The 24,383-nt window shown below is 38.9% G+C and overlaps 1 protein-coding gene and 1 pseudogene across 2 annotated transcripts; both read right to left on the reverse strand.

Annotated features, from left to right (window-relative positions):
• Positions 1–505: 505 nt before the first annotated feature.
• On the reverse strand, positions 506–2,200 carry LOC309868766 (patched domain-containing protein 3-like; annotated as a pseudogene). Its single transcript has one exon. The product of its transcript is annotated as a patched domain-containing protein 3-like (transcript).
• Positions 1,797–20,321, reverse strand: LOC309870362 (patched domain-containing protein 3-like; the record flags this gene model as incomplete). The annotated part of the gene is made up of 4 exons (XM_082742493.1): positions 1,797–2,491; positions 4,987–5,132; positions 18,098–18,219; positions 19,182–20,321. 4 exons carry the CDS (start codon positions 20,319–20,321, stop codon positions 2,274–2,276), a joined length of 1,626 nt encoding a protein of 541 aa, XP_082598619.1. The 3' UTR covers positions 1,797–2,273.
• Between the last annotated feature and the right edge of the window lie 4,062 nt (positions 20,322–24,383).

Raw genomic sequence — 24,383 nt, forward strand, 5'->3', positions numbered from 1 at the left:
TTATGGGAAGATAATGAACTTCTACCCACACTTCTCAACAAAAGAATTATGGATCACAGACTTCAATGTAAAATTAAAACTATAAGCTTTGAGAAGATATCATAGGTGGATTTTTTTGTCATCTTGGAATAGATAAAGACTTCTTAGGATACAGAAAATATTGGTCACTAAAAAAAATGATAAATTGGATTTCAAAACTTTAAAAATTTCAGTTTATCAAAATATACTATTAAGAAAATGCATACAAAGCCCCAGACTGGGATAATAAATAATAAGTTGTACTTTTACATAATAATGATATAGGAAGTACAATGAAAATAATATTCAATTTATATTATAATGTATAAAAAATTTGAATTCCAGGCATAAACTTCTAACAATGAAACAAAAGGAAAAAATAATTGGAAAGTCATACCTTATGCTTATTGTATAGACTATAATAAAGATGACAACAGTTCCTAATTTAGTAAAGATATTTTAATGTAAGACTAATTTTTCTCAGGATATTTTGAATAACATATTTAAATGGGATTTCCAAGCCAAGGAAACATGCCTTTGTTTTAAGTTTATTGACTATTTCTGATAGTGCATTTTTATCAGATTGGATTCTGGCAATCAGGAATTCTAAAATTGGTCTTTGATTTGTTAACGGATATTCAAACAAACCTTCAAAAAAAGGTTAAGAATACTGGAATAAAAATTAGGCCGTGAGCAGCCCCAAATACCATAACAAGAAACATAATCTTAAAAAATGTCCTGAAGATGTATGCTTTAGCTGCAGATAAAACACACACCCCTATTACTGTTGAAAGTGCACTTTGTAACACTGGATAGCCTAGCAGACACAATGCCTCAATTGATTTTTGGTTTACCGAGGGCTTAGAACTGGAAACAAATGCATAAGAAATGTGTGCAGAAAAATCGAAAGAAAACCCTATACAAATGACAAGATTAATCATGGATATGGAATCAAGATTGACATTCCAGAATGCCATGAAACCCGTTACTCCCACAATCACAGAAGCAATAGCAAAAGTTACCCACAAGGAACACAGTGGGTAAGGAATTAACAATAAGGAAACAATGAACATAGCGGTTGATGCAACAATGACATTTCGAACAGTATTTTCTAATATTGCAGTATACTGATCAAATATATGAATGCCTGGTTATACACCATTAGGGGAATTTCGCACTTTTCAGCTTTGCTTCGTAACTGGGATAACATCGTCTTCTTATTGATTGAAGAAGATACACCCACGGTCTGAATGAAGCCCCGGGAAGAAATGATTTCATGTGATGATGAAATGTTAATATCATACATAAAAAGTGGAAAATGTGTTAAAAAATTGGGCAAATTATTCATAAAAGTATCCTTATCATTTACATCTTGCTGGCTCTTTTCCATATATTGCACATACTCTCATAACCAAAACTCTGTAAGACTTTAATCTACATAGTCACTGTTTTCCAAATCTGACAGACATATTTCCAGTTTTGACCTAACACCTTCATCCCAGTAGTTAAGAGTTTCTGTAACAATAACCATAACTCTGGGACCATAATCTGAAAAATATTCTTCTTCTACATTAAAATATGGTGTGATGTAGGAATCGTCACTTGCCAAATTTCGAAGGTCTAAACCTTCCTGCACTTGGAAACACCCATAGATGCTACTTATGATGTACAAAATGTATTAAAGCACTACAAAAAATTTGGACTCAGTGCCTATGAGAAAAGGGCCAAAATAGTCTCGAAAGAACACATTTATTGGATGGACATCAGTTTCTTCTTTGTCCGGGAGAGAATCATATGGAAGACAGCAGGATCTTTTTAATGAGGAACATTTTTGGTCAGGAGTTTCTGGCTTTTTCAACCAGTGTAGACAGACTCTTTCTCTTTTACCATCCAGGGCCAGAAAGGCCCCAAAACAGGTGATGTTATAGAAATAACAAAAGAGCAGGGTTGTTCCTGTATAGATGCAAAAGTACTGTACGGACCTGAAAGAGGTCATAATCCCTGTATAGAAGGCCAGGACGTTGGTGATGGTAGTAATTGTAATCGACACTGCCACTTTGGAATAGACACTGGACAGACGCTGTTTTATGTTATCCATGAGGCTGGTCTTCTGCCAGGCAGAAATCATTATGAACATATCATCAACCACGACACCTGTTAAAAAAAAAAAAGCCATCTTCATACATATTAATATCCATTAAAAATTAAATGTGTAAACTCAAAGCATCTTCTTTGTCCATCTCTTAAGGTCTGATTTATCTCGCCCAATCTGTGCTTTGACACTGTGTTCTCTGTTGCCTCCTTTGGTTGCCTCTGAAGCCACACCAGAATTCAGACCTTCCTCTGTAACAACTCTGGGCTTTGTACGTCCTCCTGTTATTTGTACATAGCATGAGATAGACCGGATACTCTGCTCCTAGTCTTCGTGCAGGGTGTTTTAAAGATGAGTCAGGAAACCTATTGTGGATGTTAGCTGAAACAGGATTAGCAATGTTATCTTTGATTCCACTGGATTATCTGAGAGACCATTTTCCCTCATAAACCATTTTACACAAATGTACAGACACATTGAGCCAACATTCTGTTGCTTAAAATATAAGCTGGACTTATCTGGTCTACAGTTAGCATCTAAGTATCAATGTGCTAGGATTTGAGAGGCACCGCATAGTATACACACACACACACACCGTTTTTCTCCTAGCCTTTTTGATACCCAGAATGTTACCACTTAAACTTACTTTCCCAGGTTAAGGCATTATTATTAAAATGCAAATACTTTACCAAAGTAAATCTCAAGAATCCCTTGCATAGGGGTGCCTGGGTGGCTCACTGGGTTAAAGCCTCTGCCTTCAGCGCAGGTCATGATCCCAGGGTCCTGAGATAGAGACCTGCATTGGGCTGTCTTCCCAGCAGGGAGCCTGAATCCCTTCCTCTCTCTCTCTCTGCCTGCCTCTCTGCCTACTTGAGATCTCTCTCTGTCAAATAAATAAATAAAATCTTTAAAAAAAAAAAGAACCCCTTGCATATTAATATCTACTAGGTAATCCTTTTCCATAAGGATGTTTCATGATGGGTTTGGAATAGAGAGGACAGAACATTTGAGGATTTTGAAATCACCACTGAAAACTTGGAAAGGAGGACTAGAAAGAAGAAAGCGGATAGTGAGGACAGCAAGAGCATTTGCAGATAAGTTTCACCTGCCTCAAGCTTTTTGCTAGAGTTGAAACTACTTTCACCAATGTATATTGATACAAACTCAATAAAATAAACAAGGAAATACACAAGGTGGAATAAAATGCTGATCTCCACTTCAATTTGGGGGTATCTTCTCCATGGGAGGGTACTAGGAATTGCAACTTTGCCTCTAATCAGATGTTCTCTGGGTATGATCAAGCAGGCAGAAGGATCTAAATTAACATAAGGCTACACAGAATGTCACAAATGCATCCTGACATCGCATGGCTAGTGGCTTTGAGGATTTCAGTTGTATTCAGCTGGACAAAAGGGAAGAATCAGAAGTACTAAGGACCAAGAATGAACTCATTGATATTTACGAGGTATTTAAAAACTATTTTTATTCTTTTTAAAAGATTTTATTTATTTATTTGACAGAGAGAGATCACAAGTAGGCAGAGAGAGAGGGGGAAGCAGGATCCCTTCTGAGCAGAGAGCCCAATGCGGGACTCGAGCCCAGAACCCTGAGATCATGACTGGAGTTGGAAGGCAGAGGCTTAACCCACTGAGCCACCCAGGTGCCCTAAAAACTAGTTTTATTATTTATAGAACCTTATTCAGCAATTGTCCTCACACACTTCTTGAGTTGCTTAAATCACACACACACAGAGCCATCCACCCTCCTGTGAATACACAAACTTTACAATCCTGGTTTACATGAAATCAATTACATACACCTTAACCTTGTTATGAATGGCTGTGGGGGGTTGATGAGTGACTAAGTATGGCTGTGTACCAGGAAGCGATGCCCTGACATCCAGCATACAGCTCAGCCACTCTCTCCCCTAGGAAACCAAATACTACCTCTTCCAAGCTCCTTATTTTCTCAAATAGAAACACCTTTGTTTTCTCATGCTTATTATAAAATAAATTCTGAAAGTACAGGAAAATATGGAGAAAAAATTTAAACAGCTGTAATTCCACTCTTCATTTTTACTTATATACATCTGGAATTTGCTCTATGCAAATACACCAATACAACTATATCTTTCTATTTTGAACACCCTATTTCATAACAAGCACTTTTCTGGTAGTGGTTATATATCTTATGTCTACCTTATATATCTTATAAATCTACCTCTTTCTAAGGACTGAATATGATTCACAATTTTAATATGCTACATTTGTGTTGCCCAATCCCATGTGATAGGGAATTAAATGGCTTTCAAAACCTTCCTGTTCTAAATATTGCCAAAGTGAACATGCTTTCACTTGTTCAATTATTAGGACAAATTCCTAGGAAGTAGAATCAGTAAGTCAAAGACATTCCCTGTTTAATTTTTAAGCCTTTTGATTTGCAAAACTGGACTAAAAAAAGGGTGTACCAGGTTACAGTTTTCCTGTAGCAGGATGAGTGTTCATTTCCAAACAACCTTCCTTCAATCTTGCCGATATTCATTAATCCAATATGAAAACAAGGTGTCTCATTTTTGTTTTAATTTGTATCCCCTGGTTAATTGAGAGGTCAAATTTAATTTTCTTATTATTTCCAGTAATCCATATTTTGGTTTTGGGGGTGACCCGTCTGTTCATGTCCCTTGTCTGTGTTTTTCCATTTGGGGTGCTAGATTTTCTCCCTCTAAAGACACACAATTCAATTTTATTTTCTTTTTTCCTGTCACCTCATTTTGGATCTATAGATCCACCCAAATATAATTATTTTGCTTAATCTCACCTAAACTCCCTCCCTTATCTACCCCACATCCCCACATATACAACATGAATTTTACTCACCCAGAATAAGAAATGGTGAATTTGCAACTATGATCACAAATGGCACCCCCATGTACAACATCAGGCCAAAGCCGCTCACCACTGCCAAGGCAGCAGAAATCACCCCAAAGGCTGTGGTCCACATTTTGTTACGTACGCAGTCACACCTGTAAGTTTGGAAGGAAAAATCATGGGATTTGTGGTGGTAGGTTCTATACTGAAATTCCATCAGTTTGTAACATTTTTGACTTGGACACCTGTTCAGAAGGCTCTTGGGCAATAATTCCCATGCTAGTCTAGTGGAGACCTTTAATTCCCAGGCACTATCCCAGACCAAGTGGGAAAAAGGAGAGAGGGAACAGAAAAGCTATCTGAGCTTTTACAAAACTTTCTAGGTGATTCTTCTGCAGCTAAGCAAGCAACTACTCCACTGATTGGTAGTTGAGAACCACAGAGTTATACTAAAACACTCCTGATGGTTAATTCCACTCTGCTCTTCAAAGGGTATAAATGGGCTACAACAGCAAAAAGAGGGTAAGTTTTAGCAGAGTAAGTATCCATGTCCAGTACTCTTTCACCCAACTCTAGACTCCAGCTCACTGTAGATGCAAGCCTAAATAGCTCATGTATTTCAGAGCCAGTTCAATATATATTTTGGTTAGCAAAATGTAGAAAGACTCCTCCTAAGACGTTTTCAGGATTTTCATCTACTGCTGAAGTGGGCTCTAGAAAAGTTGCTACTAATTGCAAAAGAATTGGAAATGTAGTCCATTTAGAATAACAGCCTGGGCCTATTTCCTAGAAGTGGGCATATATAGACAGCATTTTAAAGTATGGGTTCAATTTGAATCTCCCTGATGGCTAGTGATGATGAACATTTTTTTTATGTGTCTGATAGCCATTTGTATGTCCTCATTGGAGAAGTGTCTGTTCATATATTCTGCCCTTTTTTTTTTTTAATATGATTGTCTGTTTTGTGTGTGTTGAGTTTGAGGAGTTCTTCATAGATCCTGGATAGCAACCTTTTGTCTGTACTGTCATTTGCAAATATCTTCTCCCATCCCGTGGGGTTGCCTCTTTGTTTTGTTAACTGTTTCCTTTGAGATACCAACTTACACCAGTTAGAGTGGCCAAAATTAGCAAGACAGGAAACATGTGTTGGAGAGGTTCTGGAGAAAGGGGAACCCTCTTACACTGTTGGTGGGAATGCAAGTTGGTGCAGCCACTTTGGAAAACAGTGTGGAGATTCCTCAAGAAATTAAAAATAGAGCTTCCCTATGACCCTGCAATTGCAATACTGGGTATTTACCCCAAAGATACCGATGTAGTAAAAAGAAGGGCCATCTATACCCCAATGTTTATAGCAGCAATGGCCACGGTCGCCAAACTGTGCAAAGAACCAAAATGCCCTTCCACAGACGAATGGATAAGGAAGATGTGGTCCATATACACTATGGAGTATTATGCCTCCATCAGAAGGGATGAATACCCAATTTTTGTAGCAACATGACGGGACTGGAAGAGATTATGCTGAGTGAAAGTCAAGTAGAGAGAGTCAATTATCATATGTTTTCACTTATTTGTGGAGCATAACAAATAACATGGAGGACAAGGGGAGATGGAGAGGAGAAGGGAGTTGAGGGAAATTGGAAGGGGAGGTGAACCATGAGAGACTATGGACTCTGAAAAACAATCTGAGGGTTTTGAAGGGGCGGGGGGTGGGAGGTTGGGGGAACCAGGTGGTGGGTATTAGAGAGGGCACGGATTGTATGGAGCACTGGGTGTGGTGCAAAACCAATGAATACTGTTACGCTGAAAAGAAATAAAAAATTTTAAAAAGTATGGGTTCAGTACTTTACCTACCCAACAGCCACAACGTTATACTTTTTTAAAAAGATTATTTATTTATTTGTCAGAGAGGGAGGGGGGAATACAAGCAGGGGGAGTGGCAGGCAGAGGGAGAAGCAGGCTCCCTGCTGAGCAGGGAACCTGATGCGGAACTTGATCCCAAGACCCTGGGATCATGACCTGAGCCAAAGGCAGATGCTTAACCAACTGAGCCAGCCAGGTACCCACCACATTACATTTTAAAATTTATATTTCACTTGTTTGTTAACTGCTTCAAAACAAATGACTGATACTCATCTCTGGATGTTTTTAGTAGGAGAGACAAACTAAGTTTGGATTGAAACCTAAGAGTAAACTATGGAAATGGAAGCACTGATTCTAATACAGTAACAACATGACTAAAGACCTTTTACTGTTGTAACAGTAAAATAGCTAAACTTTCTTATTATGAAAAAAATATTTTGCACCATGGTTGTAACTCACTTTCTGTCAATCCACCTGTTCTAGAAGTTAAATTGAGGGCCCTAAATCAACCACACAGACAAAATTTCAGAGCAAAAATAAGTTGCTTTGTTAGACTAAAATTTGACTATAATGAATACTTTCTTAAAACAATACTGGTTTATCTATGAAAAACCTGCAGCGAATATCATTCTCAATGGAGAAAAACTGAGAGCTTTTCTGCTAAGGTCAGGAACATGGCAGGGGCTGTCCACTACCACCACTGCTATTCAACATAGTACTAGAAGTCCTAACCTCAGCAATCAGACAAGAAGAAATTAAAGGCATCCAAATCAGCAAAGAAGAAGTCAAACTATCCCTCTTTGCAGATGATATGATACTTTATGTGGAAAACCCAAAAGACTCCACTCCAAATCTGCTAGAACTTGTACAGGAATTCAGTAAAGTATCAGGATATAAAATCAATGCACAGAAATCAGTTGCATTTCTAGACACCAACAACAAGACAGAATAAAGAGAAATTAAGGAGTCAATCTCATTTACAATTGCACCCCAAACCATAAGATACCTGGGAATAAACCTAACCAAAGAGGCAAAGAATCTATACTCGGAAAACTATAAAATACTCATGAAAGAAATTGAGGAAGGCACAAAGAAATGGAAAAATGTTTCATGCTCATGGATTGGAAGAACAAATATTGTGAAAATGTCTGAAGCAATTGACACATTTAATGCAATCCCTATTGGGGAATGTTGAAAAAGAAAGCCAAAGTTGGTGGCATCACAATTCCAAACTTCAAGCTCTATTACAAAGCTGTCATCATCAAGACAGTATGGTACCGGCACAAAAACAGACACATAATCAATAGAACAGAATAGAGAGCCCAGAAATGGACTCTCAACTCTATGGTCAACTAATCTTCAACAAAGCAGGAAAGGATGTCCAATGGAAAAAATGGTGCTCCCAAGAAATGGTGTTGGGAAAATTGGACAGCCACATGCATAAAAATGAAATTGGACCATTTCCTTACACCACACACAAAAATAGGCTCAAAATGGATGAAGGGCCTCAATGTGAGGCAGGAATCTGTCAAAATCATTGAGGAGAACAGAGGCAGCAACCTCTTTGACCTCAGCCACAGCAAATTCTTCTTGGAAACATCCCCAAAGGCAAGGGGAACAAGGGCAAAAATGAACTATCAGGACTTCATCAAGATCAAAAGCTTTTGCACAGCAAAGGAAACAGTCAACAAAACCAAAAGACAACTGACAGAATAGGAGATATTTGCAAATGACATATCAGATAAAGGGGTAGTATCTAAAGTCTACAAAGAACTTATCAAACTCAACACCCAAAGAACAAATAATCCAATCAAGAAATGGGCAGAGGACATGAACAGACATTTCTGCAAAGACATCCAGATGACCAACAGACACATGAAAAAGTGTTCCACATCACTCGACGTCAGGGAAATACAAATCAAAACCACAATGAGATACCACCTCACACCAGTCAGAATGGTTAAAATTAACAAGTCAGGAAATGACAGATGCTGGCAAGGATGTGGAGAAAGGGGAACCCTCCTACACTGTTGGTGGGAATGCAAGATGGTGCAACCACTCTGGAAAACAGCATGGAGGTTCCTCAAAAAGTTGAAAATAGAGCTACCCTGTGACCCAGCAATTGCTCTGCTGGGTATTTACCCTAAAGATACAAATGTAGTGATCCAAAGGGGCACGTGTACCCGAATGTTTATAGCAGCAATGTCCACAATACCCAAACTATGGAAAGAAACTAGATGCCCATCAACAGATGAATGGATAAAGAAGATGTGGTATATATACACAATGGAATACTATGAAGCCATAAAAAGAAATGAAATCTTGCCATTTGTAACAATGTGGATGGAACTAGAGGGTATTAGGCTGAGTGAAATAAGTCAATCAGAGAAAGACAATGATCATATGATCTGCCTGACATGAGGAAGTTGAGAGGCAATGTGGGAGGTTTGGGGGGTAGGAAAAGAATAAATGAAAGAAGATGGGATCAGGAGGGAGACAAACCATAAGAGACTCTTAATCTCACAAAACAAACTGAGAGTTGTCAGGGGGAAGAGGGGTAGAGAGAGGGTGGTTGTGTTATGGACACCGGGGAGGGTGTGTGCTATGGTGAGTGCTGTGAACTGTGTAAACCTGTCGATTCACAGACCTGTACCCCTGGGGCTAATAATACATTATATGTTAATTAAAAAAAATAAAATAAAAACAATACTGGCTTATGGCAGTTTAAAAGAAGAAGGTAACGAAGATGAACTCTGAAATCAGAAAGATTAAGGAGGATAAAAGTTACATATGACACATTTATTTCCATTCCCTCTTTCAAGTTTCTGGATTTTTTGGTATAAATTTTCCAGAGGATGGGAGGTATGATTTTACTTTGACTAATTACTGAGCTGACTTTCTCTCAATGACCTTTATTTTATTTTTATTATTTTTTTAAACATTTTATTTATTTATTTGACAGACAGAGATCACAAGCAGGCAGAGAGGAAAGCAGAGAGAAAGGAGGAAGCAGGCTCCCCACTGAGCAGAGAGCCCAACGTGGGGCTTGATCCCAGGACCCTGAGATCATGGCCCTAGCCGAAGGCAGAGGCTTTAACCCACTGAGCCACCCAGGCACCCCTCAATGACCTTTATTTTAATGTTCAATAGACCCTCCCTCCCTCCAAAGAATTTGAAAGTGAACACTGTAGGAGTTTGGTGAATACATTTGCAGATATTCCAGTGTCCTAGATGGATTTGGTTTTAAACAGTTTATCAGAATGATCTAGCAGAGTCTTAGAACTTTGGATTTCCTGGAACCTAGCTCTGCAGATTCTGATACAATAAGTTGTAGGGAAGCTGCAGAGTCTGAATATCTAAATCTTTCCTCATATGATTCCAGTGCTCAGGCCAATTTGGGCATCACTGACAGCAAGATGGCCCATCCTCTGAATTTCTAATTCACTTAGCAGACAAGGGCTAAACTAGAAATTATTGTCCTTAGAAAACAATCTGTATGTTTGGTGAGAGATCCTTATCTTCCTTGAAAGGTAATCATGTCTCCTATGAGTAAAAATAATTTCCAGTGTATTTCAGAAGGGAAAGATTTTCTCCAGATTGTTTCAGAAACTGATTGAATATTTGGGGTAAGTTTTGACATTTCCAAAATGTTAGACAAGTTTGAAATAGTCTAGAAGCTCAACATACCACTACTATGCTGTAGAATGAGGTTCAGATTAGAGCATAAATTTGGAAAAGTCTTACTATTGTTCTTATCACTTCACTGTAAGACAATGAATATTGAACCCTAAAATGTGTATGAACAAGGCTTCTGTGTGAGGCAAATGCAGGTATGCAAGGAGTAGCCTTCCTGTGAAGGATCTGAGACAAGCAGGACGGGCAATGTTTTAGGGACTGTCTAGGATGCCCCACCCAGAACACAGAGAAGAGATTCTCTGTGATAACAGAGAGGAGTGAGAGGTGCTAAGAAACTTGGAAACACTCTCACAGGAGAATGGGTTTTATTTTTGATACCAGAAAAGGCATGAATTGAGCCATCATGGCAACATCTTTACCTTAAGTATTTTCCTGCTTCTTTTCCTCTTCTCCTTGGGCATGCTCCAACCAGAGCCAACTTAGCAAGATGAGAAGTAGGAAGAAAAGTGCTACAAGAGGACTGGTGAGTCCCTTTTTTCCCCATTAAGGACTGTCCCAGGCAGCACACTCTGGCTAAGAGTGCTGGCAGCATGGGGGTGGGGGGGAACCTTAGCTTCAAATCTAGTTATCTTTGCTTATTTTTTTTTTAATTACATGATTTTGTTTTGTTTGTTACATGGACATGCACATTTTAATTCAGACTAGAGGATTTTGTCTTACCTAAGAATGACCACAAAACTCACAGGGCCTGCCTGGGTTTTCATGGGGCAGAGGAAGAACTGCTCTACCTACAAAACTTAAAGAGAACAAAGGGAGACAAAAATAAAGTTGTTGTATATTTATATCTCATGAGTCCTTTGTGTTCAGTGTGTTGGTTACAAACACATAAATTCTTCAAAGACACATAAATATAAATCATTTTCTAATTGCCTTTGGTACAGGATTTATTTTCTGTATTACTGTCCATAGTCATTTGTAAAGATAAGCAAGAATTGATATAAACTTCTATCTTCAGAACCAACTATCTAGTAGACAAGTTTCATCAAACCTGTTGTTGGTACCTTGTAGATTCCACACGAGTTTAACATTTTTTTTAACTCTACTGACTTGAAAAAGACAGAATTTTGTCTTTCCCTCCCCACATTCTGCCTCCTCCCTCACTTGCTCCCTCCCTCCCTCCTATGCCTCCTCTTTAGTATTTTGGTTTGTTCCTTTTCTAGGGCATTGTGGTCTTTCTTTCCAGAATAACAAAGCTGTGAGGTAGTTTACGAACTCAAAGAGGTACCCATGGTGGTTATTTGACTCCCTTTGTCTACTGGGGCCTCATTTTCCTCTACCTTAAAATCTAGAGGTTGAATTATATCATTTGTTCCCAAATCAACCTACCAATGAGAATCAAGTAGACAAGCTTTTGAAATATAGATTTTCAAACGGAACCCCCAGAGACTTGATTCAATAGGGAAAGGCCTCGGAATACATAGACTTAAGAGTTGTCTCTGTGACTCTGCTGTGAGAATCACTGGAATGATATAATATGTAGTGTTCTTTCTACACCTAAATTCTTTTATTTGTTGATATTTTTCACATTTTACCTTTCTGATCACAAGAGATTAAATTAACCCTAAGGCCTAGATAACAATTTTTAAGTGCTTAACAAGATAAAGCCCACATCAGAACAATGAAGATATCTAAGTCAATTAAATTAAAGATTATTTTTATATGGTTAAAAGTACTAGTTTGAACTAGGACTTGTTTAGTTCTATCAGCATATCTGCCTCCAAATGGTCATAATTGGCAAATATGTAAGGTAAAAAAAATACACCAAATCAAACAAAACTGGCCACAATTTCTTTTTCTTTTCTTTTTTCTTTCTTTTTTTTTTTTTAAGATTTTATTTATGTATTTGTTAGAGAGAGAGGGAGGGAGCACAAGCAGGGGGAGTGGCAGGCAGAGGGCGAGGGAGAAGCAGGCTCCCTGCTAGGCAGGGAGCCCATGTGGGACTCAATCCCAGGATGCTGGGATCATGACCTAAGCTGAAGGCAGATATTTAGCTGACTGAGCCACCCAAGTGTCCCTAACCACAATTTCTGTATTTCTTTTTACTATTCTATGTGATTGCTCACTATTGCTAATGGGGAAAAAGTTTAAAAAATGAGAGTTTAGTGTTAGACGTCAACAAAACCTGGAGTAGGTATTTTCCAAGTCTCATGACTCCACCCAACTCCCAGAAATATAGAAAAACAAGCATATATTTTCAGAATTCTGTAAACTCTGGAAAATAGTCAAATGCTTACAACAAGTAAACAAATGTTGAATAAAAGGTGGGGAAGTACTTCAAAATTGCTGAAAAATTTTATAGTGATTTTACATGCCATGTCTCTCTCCCTCTCCAGTGTAGTAGAAGTCTTAAAGTGACAGTGACCATAAAGTGACAGATGTATTAAAGGGGCCACAGCCTCAATGAGGCAATAGCATTAAGGCAACAGCAGTCTTAAAGCAGTAACAGCTGTGTTACCAGTATGGAACCAATTCTAAGCTTTCACCTAGGGCTGATCCCCAGGCACAGTGTAAGCCTTGCTAAGTGTTGAAGGAGGGTCCAGGCATAGAACCATGTTGCAAAAATTGGGAGACCTCCTGGCATCCAGAGAAATCTATGTCAAGACACTAGCTAAATGAAAGCTAAGGTACAGAAACTTCAGTGAGTACAAAAACAATAATTACAGTCTTTACAATAATAGTTTGGGAAAATCACTAAGAAAATGGACTACTACAGTCTTAAATAAACACATTAAAAAACAACAGAGAACTCTAGGAAATCTGATTTGAAGTTAAGTTTGTACCAGTTTAATGTAGACTGTTTTAAATTGAGAATTATAAATCTCCATGGTAACCCTAAAGAAAATCTCACAAAGTCACTGCCAAAGGGAATGACAAGAAAATCAAACAGCTCACTAGAAAAATAAAAACTAAACATTCAAGATGCATAAATGGATGAAATGAGGGGGAAAAAAGCTGTAAGATATATAGAATACAAACAGCAAAATAGCAGAAGTCCTTCCTTCTCAGCAGTTATTTTATTTTTTTTAAGATTTTATTTATTTATTTAACAAAGAGAGATCACAAGCAGGCAGAGAGGCAGGCAGAGAGAGCAAGGGAAGCAGGCTCCTGCTGAGCAGAGAGCCCAATACAGGGCTCGATCCCAGGACCTGAGCTGAAGGCAGAGAGAGGCTTTAACGCACTGAGCCACCCAGGCGCCCCTCAGCAGTTATTTTAAAATGTAAATGGATTAAACTCTCCAGTCAAAACGTAGAGATTGAAAGAATGGATAAAATAGCATGATTCAACTATATGCTGTCTACAAGAGACTCTAGATTCAAAGACATAAACAAATTGAAAGTTAAAGGATGAATAAAGATATTCCATATGAGTAGTAACCAAAGGACAGCAGGGGTGGATATACTGATATAAGACAAAACAGAGACAAAGAAGGACATTATATATTGATAAAAAGGCCAATTCATCAAGAGGATTTAAAAACTACAAACAGACATGCACCACCAGTAGAGACCGAAAATACATGAAGCAAATATTGACAGACTTGCAGAGAGAAATAGGTAGCTCTACAATAATAGCTGGAGAATTCAATATACCACTTTCAATAATGGATAAAACATCCAGGCAGATACTCTATAATGAAACATAAGAAATGGACAACTCTATAAATCAGTTAGACTTACAGAGATACATAGAACACTCAACCCAATGATAGCAGAAAATACATTATTCTCAAGAACACATGAAATATTCTCTGGAATAGATCATATGTTTGGTTACAAAACAAGTCTGAAAATGTAAAAATATTGAAATTATACAAAGTACCTTTTCAACTAACAATGGAGTGATGCTCCAAATCACTAATAGAGGGAAAGCTGAATAATTCAAAATATATGGAAATTAACTCTCTATTTAATAACTAATGGGCCAAAGAACAAATCACATGGGAAATTAGAAAATACTTAGCAATAAATGAAAACAAATACACGGCATACCAGAACTTACTGGATGTAGTGCTCACAGATAAATGTATACTACATTAGAAAAAGACAAAAATCTTAAATCACTTTATGGTATTAGACATCTTGTAGAAACAGAAACAAAACAAAACCCAAAGCTAACAGAAGTAAGGAAGGAAATGAAAGATTAGAATAGAAAAAAATAAAACTAAGTATAGAAAAAACAAATGAGAACCAACGAAAGTAAAATTTGGCTATTTAAAAAAAAATCAGCAAATTGACAAACCTTTATCTAGAGTGACAAAGAAAAAAGAAGATCCAAATAAATAAATCAGATATGAAAATGAAGATATTACTACTGCTTATAGAAAAATAGAAAGGATTATTTAAAAAATACTATAAACAACTTACACCAACAAATTAGGTAACCTAGATGAAATGCACAAATTCCTAGAACCACGAACAAATGACATAAACTGACTCACGATGAAACAGAAAATCTCAACAGACATGTAACAAGTAAAAAGATTGAATTAATAATCAAAAACCTTCCAAAAAAGAGAAGTCCAACACCAGATCATTGTACTGGTGAATTTTACTAAACATGTAAGGAAGAATTAACACCAATTATTCTCAAATCCTTCCAAAAGATTGAAAAAGGAACGCTAATACTAATGCAAGATAAAGACTACAAGAAGAAAACTACAGATCAATATCTTTTATGAATATGGATCCTTAATAAAATTCTAGTAAACCCAATTCAATAGCACATTAAAAGGATTATACATCATGACCAAGTGGGATTTATCCCAGGAATGCAAGAGAGGTTCAACATGGGAAAATCAATCAATGTAATATACCACACTAATAGGACAAAGGATTAAAACTATGTGATCATCTCAACAGATGCAGAATAGGCATTTGACAAGACCTAATACCCATTTACAATAAAAATACTCAAAAAACAAGGAATGGAAATGAACTTCCTCAAAATGATAGGTGCATTTATGAAAACCGCATAGCTAAATTATACTCAATAGTGAAAGACTGAAAGATTTCCCTCTAAATCCTGGAACACGATAAAGATGCCCATTTTCACCAATGACACTCAACACTGAAATAGAAGTGCTAGCCAGAGCAATAAGAAAGAGCAATAAAAGGAACTCAAATTGGAAGTGAAGAATGTAACTATTCCTTTTTACAGATTACATGATTCTATACACAAAAAATTTCAAATAATCCACAATAAAATTAATAGAGTTAATAAACAAATTAAGCAAAGCTGCAAGATACAAGATCAACACACAAAAATCAGTTGTGTTTCCATTTATGTGCAATGAACAATCCAAAAAATGACATGAAGAAAGCAATTGCATTTACATAGTGTCTGAAAGAATAAAATAGTTAGAAATAAACTTAACCAAGGAAATGAAAGACTAAAAATTACAAAAAATTGGCAAAAGAAAATAAAGACCTAAATTAATGGAAAGACATCCTTAGTTCATGGGGAGGAAGAGAGTATTGTTCAGATGTCACCTTTAGGTTGCTCACCTAAAGCAACCTATAGATTCAGCATACTCTTTATTACAAAATGCCAATGGCCTTTTTCTTTTCTTGAGAGATGGAAAAGTCAACCTTCAAATTCATATGGAATTGCAAGAATCCCTGGATATCCAAAATAATCATGAAAAAGAAGAAAAGAATTGGAGGACTGAGACTTCAAGATTTCAAAATTCACAACAAAGCTACAGCAATTAAAGCAGTGTGGTGCTGGCATATCAACAGACATGTAGGCTAATGGAATAGAATTGAGAGTCCACAGAAATAAACCCATATATCTACAGCCAATTGATTTTTGACAAGGATGCCAAATCCAGTCAACTGGGAAAGAACAATCTCTTCATCACATGGTACTTGGACAACTAGGTTTCCATATGTGCAAGAATGAAGTTAGACCTCTACTCACACCATATACAAAAATGAACTAAAAACCAATCAACAACTTAAATATAAGAGCTAAAACCATAGAAAGTTTTCAATTCTTAGAAGGAAACAGGGCAAAGGTACATGACCTTGGACTTGTCAACAGATTCCTAGACGTAACACCAAAAGCATAAGTAGCAAAAGAAAAATGGTAAAAGATAAATTGGATTTCTTCAAAATTAAAAGCTTTTGTGCATTAAAGACATTATCGAGAAAGTGAAGAGACCGTATGACAGAATGGGAGGAAATATTCATAAATCATATATCTTTTCTTGAGAAAGAAAGAGAGAAAGAGCCAGCAAGAACATGAGCAGGGGAGAGGGGCAGAGAGAGAGATTGAAAATCTTAAGTGGGCTCCACTCCCAGCACTGAGCCCGACTCAGGGCTTGATCTCACAACCCTGAGATCATGACCTAAGCTGAAACCAAGAGCTGGATGTTCAACCAACTGAGCCACCCAGATGTCTCTACAAATCTGATAAAGGTTTAACACCCAGAATACACAAAGTACTCATTAACAACAGGACTCAACAACAAAAAGACAAACAACCCAATGGAAAAAAATGGGCAAAGGACTTGCATAGATATCTCTCCAAAGAAGACAGGCAAATGGCCAATAAGCACATGAAGATACTTAACATCATTCATAATTAGGGAAATGTAAATTAAACCACACTTTGCTACTACTAAGATAGCTGTCATCAATGTTGGTGAGGATGTGTGGAAATTAGAACCCTTACACACTGCTGGTAGGATGTAAAATGGGGTAGCCTCTGTGGCAAGTGGTTTGGCACTTCTTGGAAGAGCTAAACACAGAATTACATAACTCACCAATTCAACTCCTAGGAATATATTGAAAACAGCAGCTCAGACAAATATTTGTATACCCGTGTTCACTGCAACATTATTCACAAAAGCCAAAAGGTGGAAACATTCCAAGTGCTCAACAATAGACAAGTGAATAAACACCACTGTTTATATATGATGAAACATTAGTCAGGAAAAGGAATAGTGTTTTGATACATGCTACATAATAGTTGAACCTTGAAAACATTATGGTAAGTGAAATAAACCGGTCACAAAAGAACAAATATTGTATGATTTCACTTAAATGAAATCTCTAGAATAGGCAAGTTCATAGAAATAGAAAGTTGATAAAGATTAACTGGGGGGGGGGCAGGGGAAGGTTGTATGTGGGTGGCTTAGTCAGTTAAGCATCTGCCTTTGGCTCAGGTCATGATCCCAGGGTCCTGGGATCGCCCTGCGTGGGGCTCCTTGTTTGAGGGGGAAGCCTGCTTCTCCCTCTCTTACTCCCCCTGCTTGTGTTCCCTCTCTTGCTGTCTCTGTCAAATAAATAAATAAAATCTTTAAAAAAAAAAGTTAATAGGGATTGGGGTGTGGGGAGGCCATGGGGGGTTACAGGCTGAGACTTACATAAATTGTTTGGAGTGATGAAAAATGGTTAGAACCAGATAGTTGTGATGGTTGTACAACAGTGTGAATCTAATTAATACCACTAAATTGCACACTGAAAAATGATTGAAATGACATATTTTATATCTTTTATATGTATTTCACCACACACAAATATTTTTTAAAAGAGTTAAACAACTAATAAAACTGCTTTACCTGTAGCATGATATGATTGCAAATAATATGATTAGAAGGTATGCCAAGTGAAACAAAGGGATCACTGTCATAGAAGTGGCTTGAAATTCCAGTTGTCTGGAAAGTGATGTAAAGTAGACCACCTGCCACAGAAAATATACCCAAGTAAATAACTTTTCATTCCAATATTTGTGTGTAAGTGACAAAAACTACTGAAACACTACAGCTTATTCATTGAAACGACATGTTAAAATTTGTGGACTATGACTTTAGAATAAAGAAGACAACATAGATTTGCTTCTTCCCACAAATCTATGGCATGGTTTCCAAAGTCTCTTGCAAAAAAGCAAAGTTTAAAACTTCTGAATATACAAAATCTGAGTTCTATATAAGACCATGAAGTCATTAATAGCCACAGGAAAGTGTCGCTTTTTCTAAATTTCATTACGTTTTTGACTTTTACAATTTTAAGTGCATTGATATTTCAGAAAGACCTGGCATTCAAAGCCTTTTTCCAGTAGCTGTCTCACTTTACCAGGCTTATTCACAAGTATTAAAGGGCTTGCTGGCCCAACATTACAGAATTGTAAGCATGTGCCTGGCACTGTGCTAGAATTTACTCAGAAAATGCTAAGCTAGTTCTTTTTTCGTAAACACTATGAACTTCTGTTTGAAGGGGTTTTTGTTGTTGTTATGTTTTTTGGGTTGCTTGGGTTTTTTGTTTTGTTTTCTTTTTAATTTCAGTGAACTCCAAACAAGTTTTAGGGAGCTCCCCCAAACAGCAAAGACTTTAACTAAAAGTAGGAATTTCAAAGTCATTTGACTAGGAAACCTGATGATCAATGTCTGTATGGAACTGACCTACCTTGAGGATGTAGAATTTGTGTTTTCCACCAACACTGCTAAGGATTTAAGATTTGTAGCATCCTTTGATGTGTGAGATTAAGGACATTGGTTTAAGTACCGAATAGAGTAGAGCACTCCCAGCTTCGAGGCAAGGACTCCATCAAATAATTGGGGAGTGCTACTGCTACGATCCTTGGGGAAAGTTTCCTATTCCTCCCACCTTCTCCTGGCCTCCCTCTAAAGCCCAGCCACCAGGTACCTGGATCTTCTTCAAGGCCAGACTCTTTTCGATGTTGCTAAATTGGTTCAGGAAATGGATCAGCCACATCTTGCTATGCTCGTTGACCTCGCCATCCTCAGTCTTCAGGAAGTACAGCAGCCGCATGGCCTTGGCCCTCACGAGTAACTGGTTCTTTCCCATCCTCTTGCCTAAAAACGTTCCTCCAATGGTCCCGGCCAGGTAGATGGGCTGGCCTATTGGGTTGAAGATTGGGAAGGTGACGTTTCCCAGGTCAAGGTTTTTGTTCCTCTGCCAGACAGCCAGGAGCGGGTTGGAGGGAACGCAGAAATCCTCGTTCTTAGCACACACCTGATCGTAGCGGGTCTGGGTTCCGTTTTCCTTGGTCACATACAGATCCTGTATCGCAGCGTCCAGTTTACTAATTTCTTCCAGGATTTCTGGTTCCAGCACGGAGGTGGTGTTGGAGACCGCCAGAATGCAAGCGAAATTGACTTCAGTGCTCTTCCTGGAGATGGAGAAGTGGTAAGAGTCGTTGGCGGTGAAATGTCCCTGCACAAAGCGCCGCTCAGCCTTGGCCGGGCTCCCGATGGGGGTGTACTGCTCCTCCAGGTTTTCCTCTTTATCCTTGGGTAAGTAAATCAAGCCGGTGCCCAGAATGGCCGTCAGCGCAATGGGCGCCAGCAGGAAGATCCAGGGGTGCGAGCCCACCACCCACCCCAGCTTTCCGAAGGCGCGGGAGAGAGGCGCCTCCAGGCAGTCGGTGTGGCAGTGGGGTCTCTCCGATGGCTGATTTTCCGACCGTGACCTTGAGCGTGACCATGACACCGGCGGGCCTGAAGGCCCCCTCGCGGACCTCGACTGGGAATGGGACGCCCCAAGGGACTGCGTGCGCGGCCCCAAAGCCAGGTTAAGCTTGGGTTCCAGTCCATGACTTGACTGCAAGGGCCGCTCTGACTCGGACTTGGAGGCGGGCAGCGGCTGTGCCCGCGGGCGCGCCCTCCGCTCCGACGGCCTCCGGGAGTCCCGCCCGGGCTGGGCGTCGGCTTTCGGCCTAGTCTCCGGCTGCGGCCGCCGTGGCGGCTCCGGCTCCGGCTCCGGCTTCTGGGCTGCGGACTGGGGCCCGGCCTCTGGCGCAACCTTGGAGGGACTGAGGCTCATTTCTCACTCGGGGCGGCAGGTGAGACGGCAGCCACCGGACGGAGCGCCCATCTCACCGCACCCGACGGTTTCCAGAAGTTCCAAGGGAGTCTGTCTGAGCTCCGGCTGCTCGCGCCCCGACCCTGCAGGCTTCGGGGCGGAGCACGTGTTCGGACCCATGGCCGGAGGAGCCCCAAGATGCTGCCTGTTGTGCAAGACTTACAAGGGGGGGGGGGGTGGCTTACACACACACACACACACACACACACACACACACATGTTCTAGCCTTTCTGGGATCATGCAGTAACACAGTTCTTGGGTAAGGGGAGCCTGCTACACTGAATGCATTGTTTTTATCAAACCGAACATAAACATTCTCCTCGTTAAAAGTTAGAAGGCAACATGTAGAATGAAACGTGAGTGTTTATCTTTGGTCTGTTCCACAGTTCCCAGGATGGAGGGACCCCTGTGTTCATGCCACCATTTTCATGAAAGTCCTCACCTACCTTTTGACGTGCAGGTGACTAGAAGGCAGGCGGGTGGCGAGCGGGTCCTAGAATCAGGAAAATTGCTCGTCATGTTTTCCGTGGTTGGCGGTCACTTAGCATTGATTGTGGTTGTGTTTTTATGTGCAGGGAGCCTGCTTCCTCCTCTCTCTCTCTGCCTGCCTCTCTGCCTACTTGTGCTCTCTGTCTATGTTCTTTGATTTGATTTTATTGAGTTTCTTCATTCTAGTTTATTAATTCTAAATTATTTAATTTTACTAATCTATATATGTAGATTACTAATGTTTGTGTGGGTTTAGAAGGTCAAAAAAAAAATCACTAATAGTTATTCCCCACCAGTTTTTTAAAAAATCACTAATAGATACCGCGTTTTAACGAAATCTCAAGATTCTAAGAATATCAAGTCCAAGACTTTGAGGAAGATATCTTTAACAATATTTTAAAGGAGAAAGAAATAGGAGATATTAAGTTGGCTTTCCAGAAAGTCATGGTTTAAGAGTGACCTTAATAACCACAAGGTGGCACCCGTTTTCTGTTCTAAAAGTTACATTAAATGGGAGGAGGATTCCTCTTCTTCGTCGGCTTGTTGCAAGTCCTAGTTATAGCTATATCTTGAGTTTGTCATTGGTGCGGTATAAATCTAATGTATCACATTTAAAAAATGGGGGGTGGGGGCGCCTGGGTGGCTCAGTGAGTTAAGCCACTGCCTTTGGCGCAGGTCATGCCTGGGATGGAGCCCCGCATTGGCATCGGGCTCTTTGCTCGGCAGGGAGCCTGCTTCCTTCCTTTCTCTCTGCCTGCCTTCTGCCTACTTGTGATCTTGTCTGTCAAATAAATAAATTAAATAAAATTTTAAAAAGGGGGGGGGAACTGATTTGGGAATTCCATTTGTTAAACCATGTCTATATTATGGAGAGAATGGCTCAGCTCTTATCCTAAACATTTAGGATGAAATGTTAGAGGGAGGGTGTTCACAAGTGCTCTGTAATGTGTAAAACTAGGATCTTTTACTGCCCATCTTTATGGTATTTCTTTAGCACAATATCGGCATCTTTTTTTTTTTTCATTCTCAAAACATAACCCCTAAACTTCTACAATTGCTCTTAAATCAGCCACCATAAGGCACTAAATTCTATAGAAAAATATGTTCTTCGATTTGATTTTATTGAGTTTCTTCATTCTAGTTTATTAATTCTAAATTATTTAATTTTACTAATCTATATATGTAGATTACTAATGTTTGTGTGGGTTTAGAAGGTCAAAAAAAAATCACTAATAGTTATTCCCCACCAGTTTTTCTGTATCATTCTATAAAAGGAATTTGACATTTTTAAAATGAGCTCATCTGCTATATTTGAGTTGTGAAAGCTTTTCATATTGATTTTGGCGCTCTTGACTATATCCAGAACAGCCAGAACATGGCCTAGAAGTCACATGTCTTAAGTGACAAGTTTCTTAAGTTGCTTCCTTTCAATTCACACAATACTCTGGCCTTTAATCCAGGAATGGTGTCTACTTTGTCAGAAATGGATTCTCCATACTTTGTGAAATGCCTTCTGGATGAGAAGGGGGTGGGTATTGGGAACTCAAGAATGCAGTTTAGGACTTAAAATTTTATCTAGTCTACTTCTTATCCATCTTCAGTCTGGGTAAAATTAAACAGGCAAAGCATTACCTTTTCTTTATCTCGTATTGCTATGTAGATTCCATTTCCTTCTCTTCCCCAGTCCTTTCAAGCAGCCCCCATGTCCCATTTTTTTCTCTTCCCCCCATTTCTCCTTTTGTAAGTCTCATTCTCTCAGGTTAAGCAAACTGAGTTTGGTATAAATAAAGGGCAGTTGCCCATTATATTTATTTTTTATTTAAAAAAATTTTTTGCCCATTACTATGCATAAGATGCTTCTCTTTTAACTGTGTATTTTAGTTACTGGTTAATCTGTTTCCTACACTTGAGTATGAGCTCCTCAGAGACAAGGAGGACATCTTGTTTTTGTTGTTCAGAGGACACTCCAATGTTAGTCATAACTTAGGTGCTTCTGCTTGTCTTTCCACAGCTCTAAAAATTATAAAATTCAAATATGGCAGAAATAATAATGGCCAAAATGTATTCTGTAGATCCTGTAGGTCTCCTCAGATGCCTGTGTTCTGAAACACCAGGTATCATTTTGCGACTTTTCACCTGCCCTATCTTAAGCCTTTTACCTTTTCCTTTGCTCCTTGTTGAAATTAAAACAGTATAGCTTTCCTCCTAGCTCATATAATAATCTATCACAGAGTGTTATGAAGTCACTCAGTTTTCCTTTTTCTAGATTGAAATCTAAAGGTTTAATAAATTGATTGGCCATTGAGAAGAGGCTGTAAAACTGAGAGATGAACAGTTAAGAAAGAAACTGAAAAAGAACAGCAGCAAGAACTGATCATGAATGTATTGTTGGGGAAGAAAAAATTTGTGTGTGTGTGTGTGTGTGTGTGTGTGTGTGTGTGTGTGTGAAAGAGAGAGAGAAGGAACAGAAGAAGACAGAGAGAGAATCCCAGGTACGCTCTATGCCTAGTGTGGAGCCTGACTTGGGGCTCCATCTCACAACCCTGAGATCATGACCTGAGCCAAAATCAAGAGAAGACACTTAACTGGCTGAGTTACCCAGGTGCCCCAAGAAACACATGGTTAAAATGCATGTACACAATAGTAGAGTGGTAGGCTTTTATACTAATGGTTTCCAATGAATCATGGCTCCCAGTATTTATGACTTTTTGTGGTTCCCTCCCACATTGGCCGTGTGACTTACTTGGTCCCATGGGACATCAGCAACTGTGACACAAACAGAAGGTTGATAAGTACTTATGCATTTGGGATTTGCCTTCTTGGAAGCAAGAGAACTCAGGTCTTTATGGACTTGGGGTTCACAATGCTGATGGTAAAACTTTCTGAAGTAGTTACTTTATCATTGACCTTCATTAAATTCCTTTTTATATAATAAGGTGAATCTCTTATTTTCTTCAGTATAGTGATGCCCAAAAACATGGCTCAGGAAATAGCAGAAGACAAGCTGGAGAATGCTTGAGAGAAAGAAAAATAGAGATTTCCATAAAGGAATTGCTAGAATTTGGGAGAACAAATTAGACAGAACACTTAAGTAGAGATCTTGAAGGTCACATTCAACATACAGAAAGGAAAACACAGCAACAATAACCAGACTTGACAGGGGACTTTAAAGGGGCAGGGAATAATTAAAAATTAATAGGTTAGAGAGAGTGACTAGAGTCTTAAAACATGTAACAGAGAAAACCAGACTAATGCCCCCAGAGGGAGCACAAATCCAGGAGATAACTGAGTGCCCTTGGAGATTTTCCCTGGAAGAGCAGGGGAGCTAGTCAGAGTAGTTGCAAAAAGTCTGAACAGACTTTGAAGTCTAGAACAAGGACAATTAAATTAGACCCTTTCACATATTATTAAGTCAGTCTCGAAGTGATAAAGTTATTTAGGTAAAGATTTTTGTATCTCCTCGGTCCTAAGGAACCAAGGATTTCTTGAGTTAAATCTTCTCCGAAGAGAAACACAGGAAAGAGGAGAAGTAC

Source organism: Mustela nivalis (assembly GCF_964662115.1).
Source record: "Mustela nivalis genome assembly, chromosome: 7".
In the NCBI taxonomy this organism is placed as follows: domain Eukaryota; kingdom Metazoa; phylum Chordata; class Mammalia; order Carnivora; family Mustelidae; genus Mustela; species Mustela nivalis.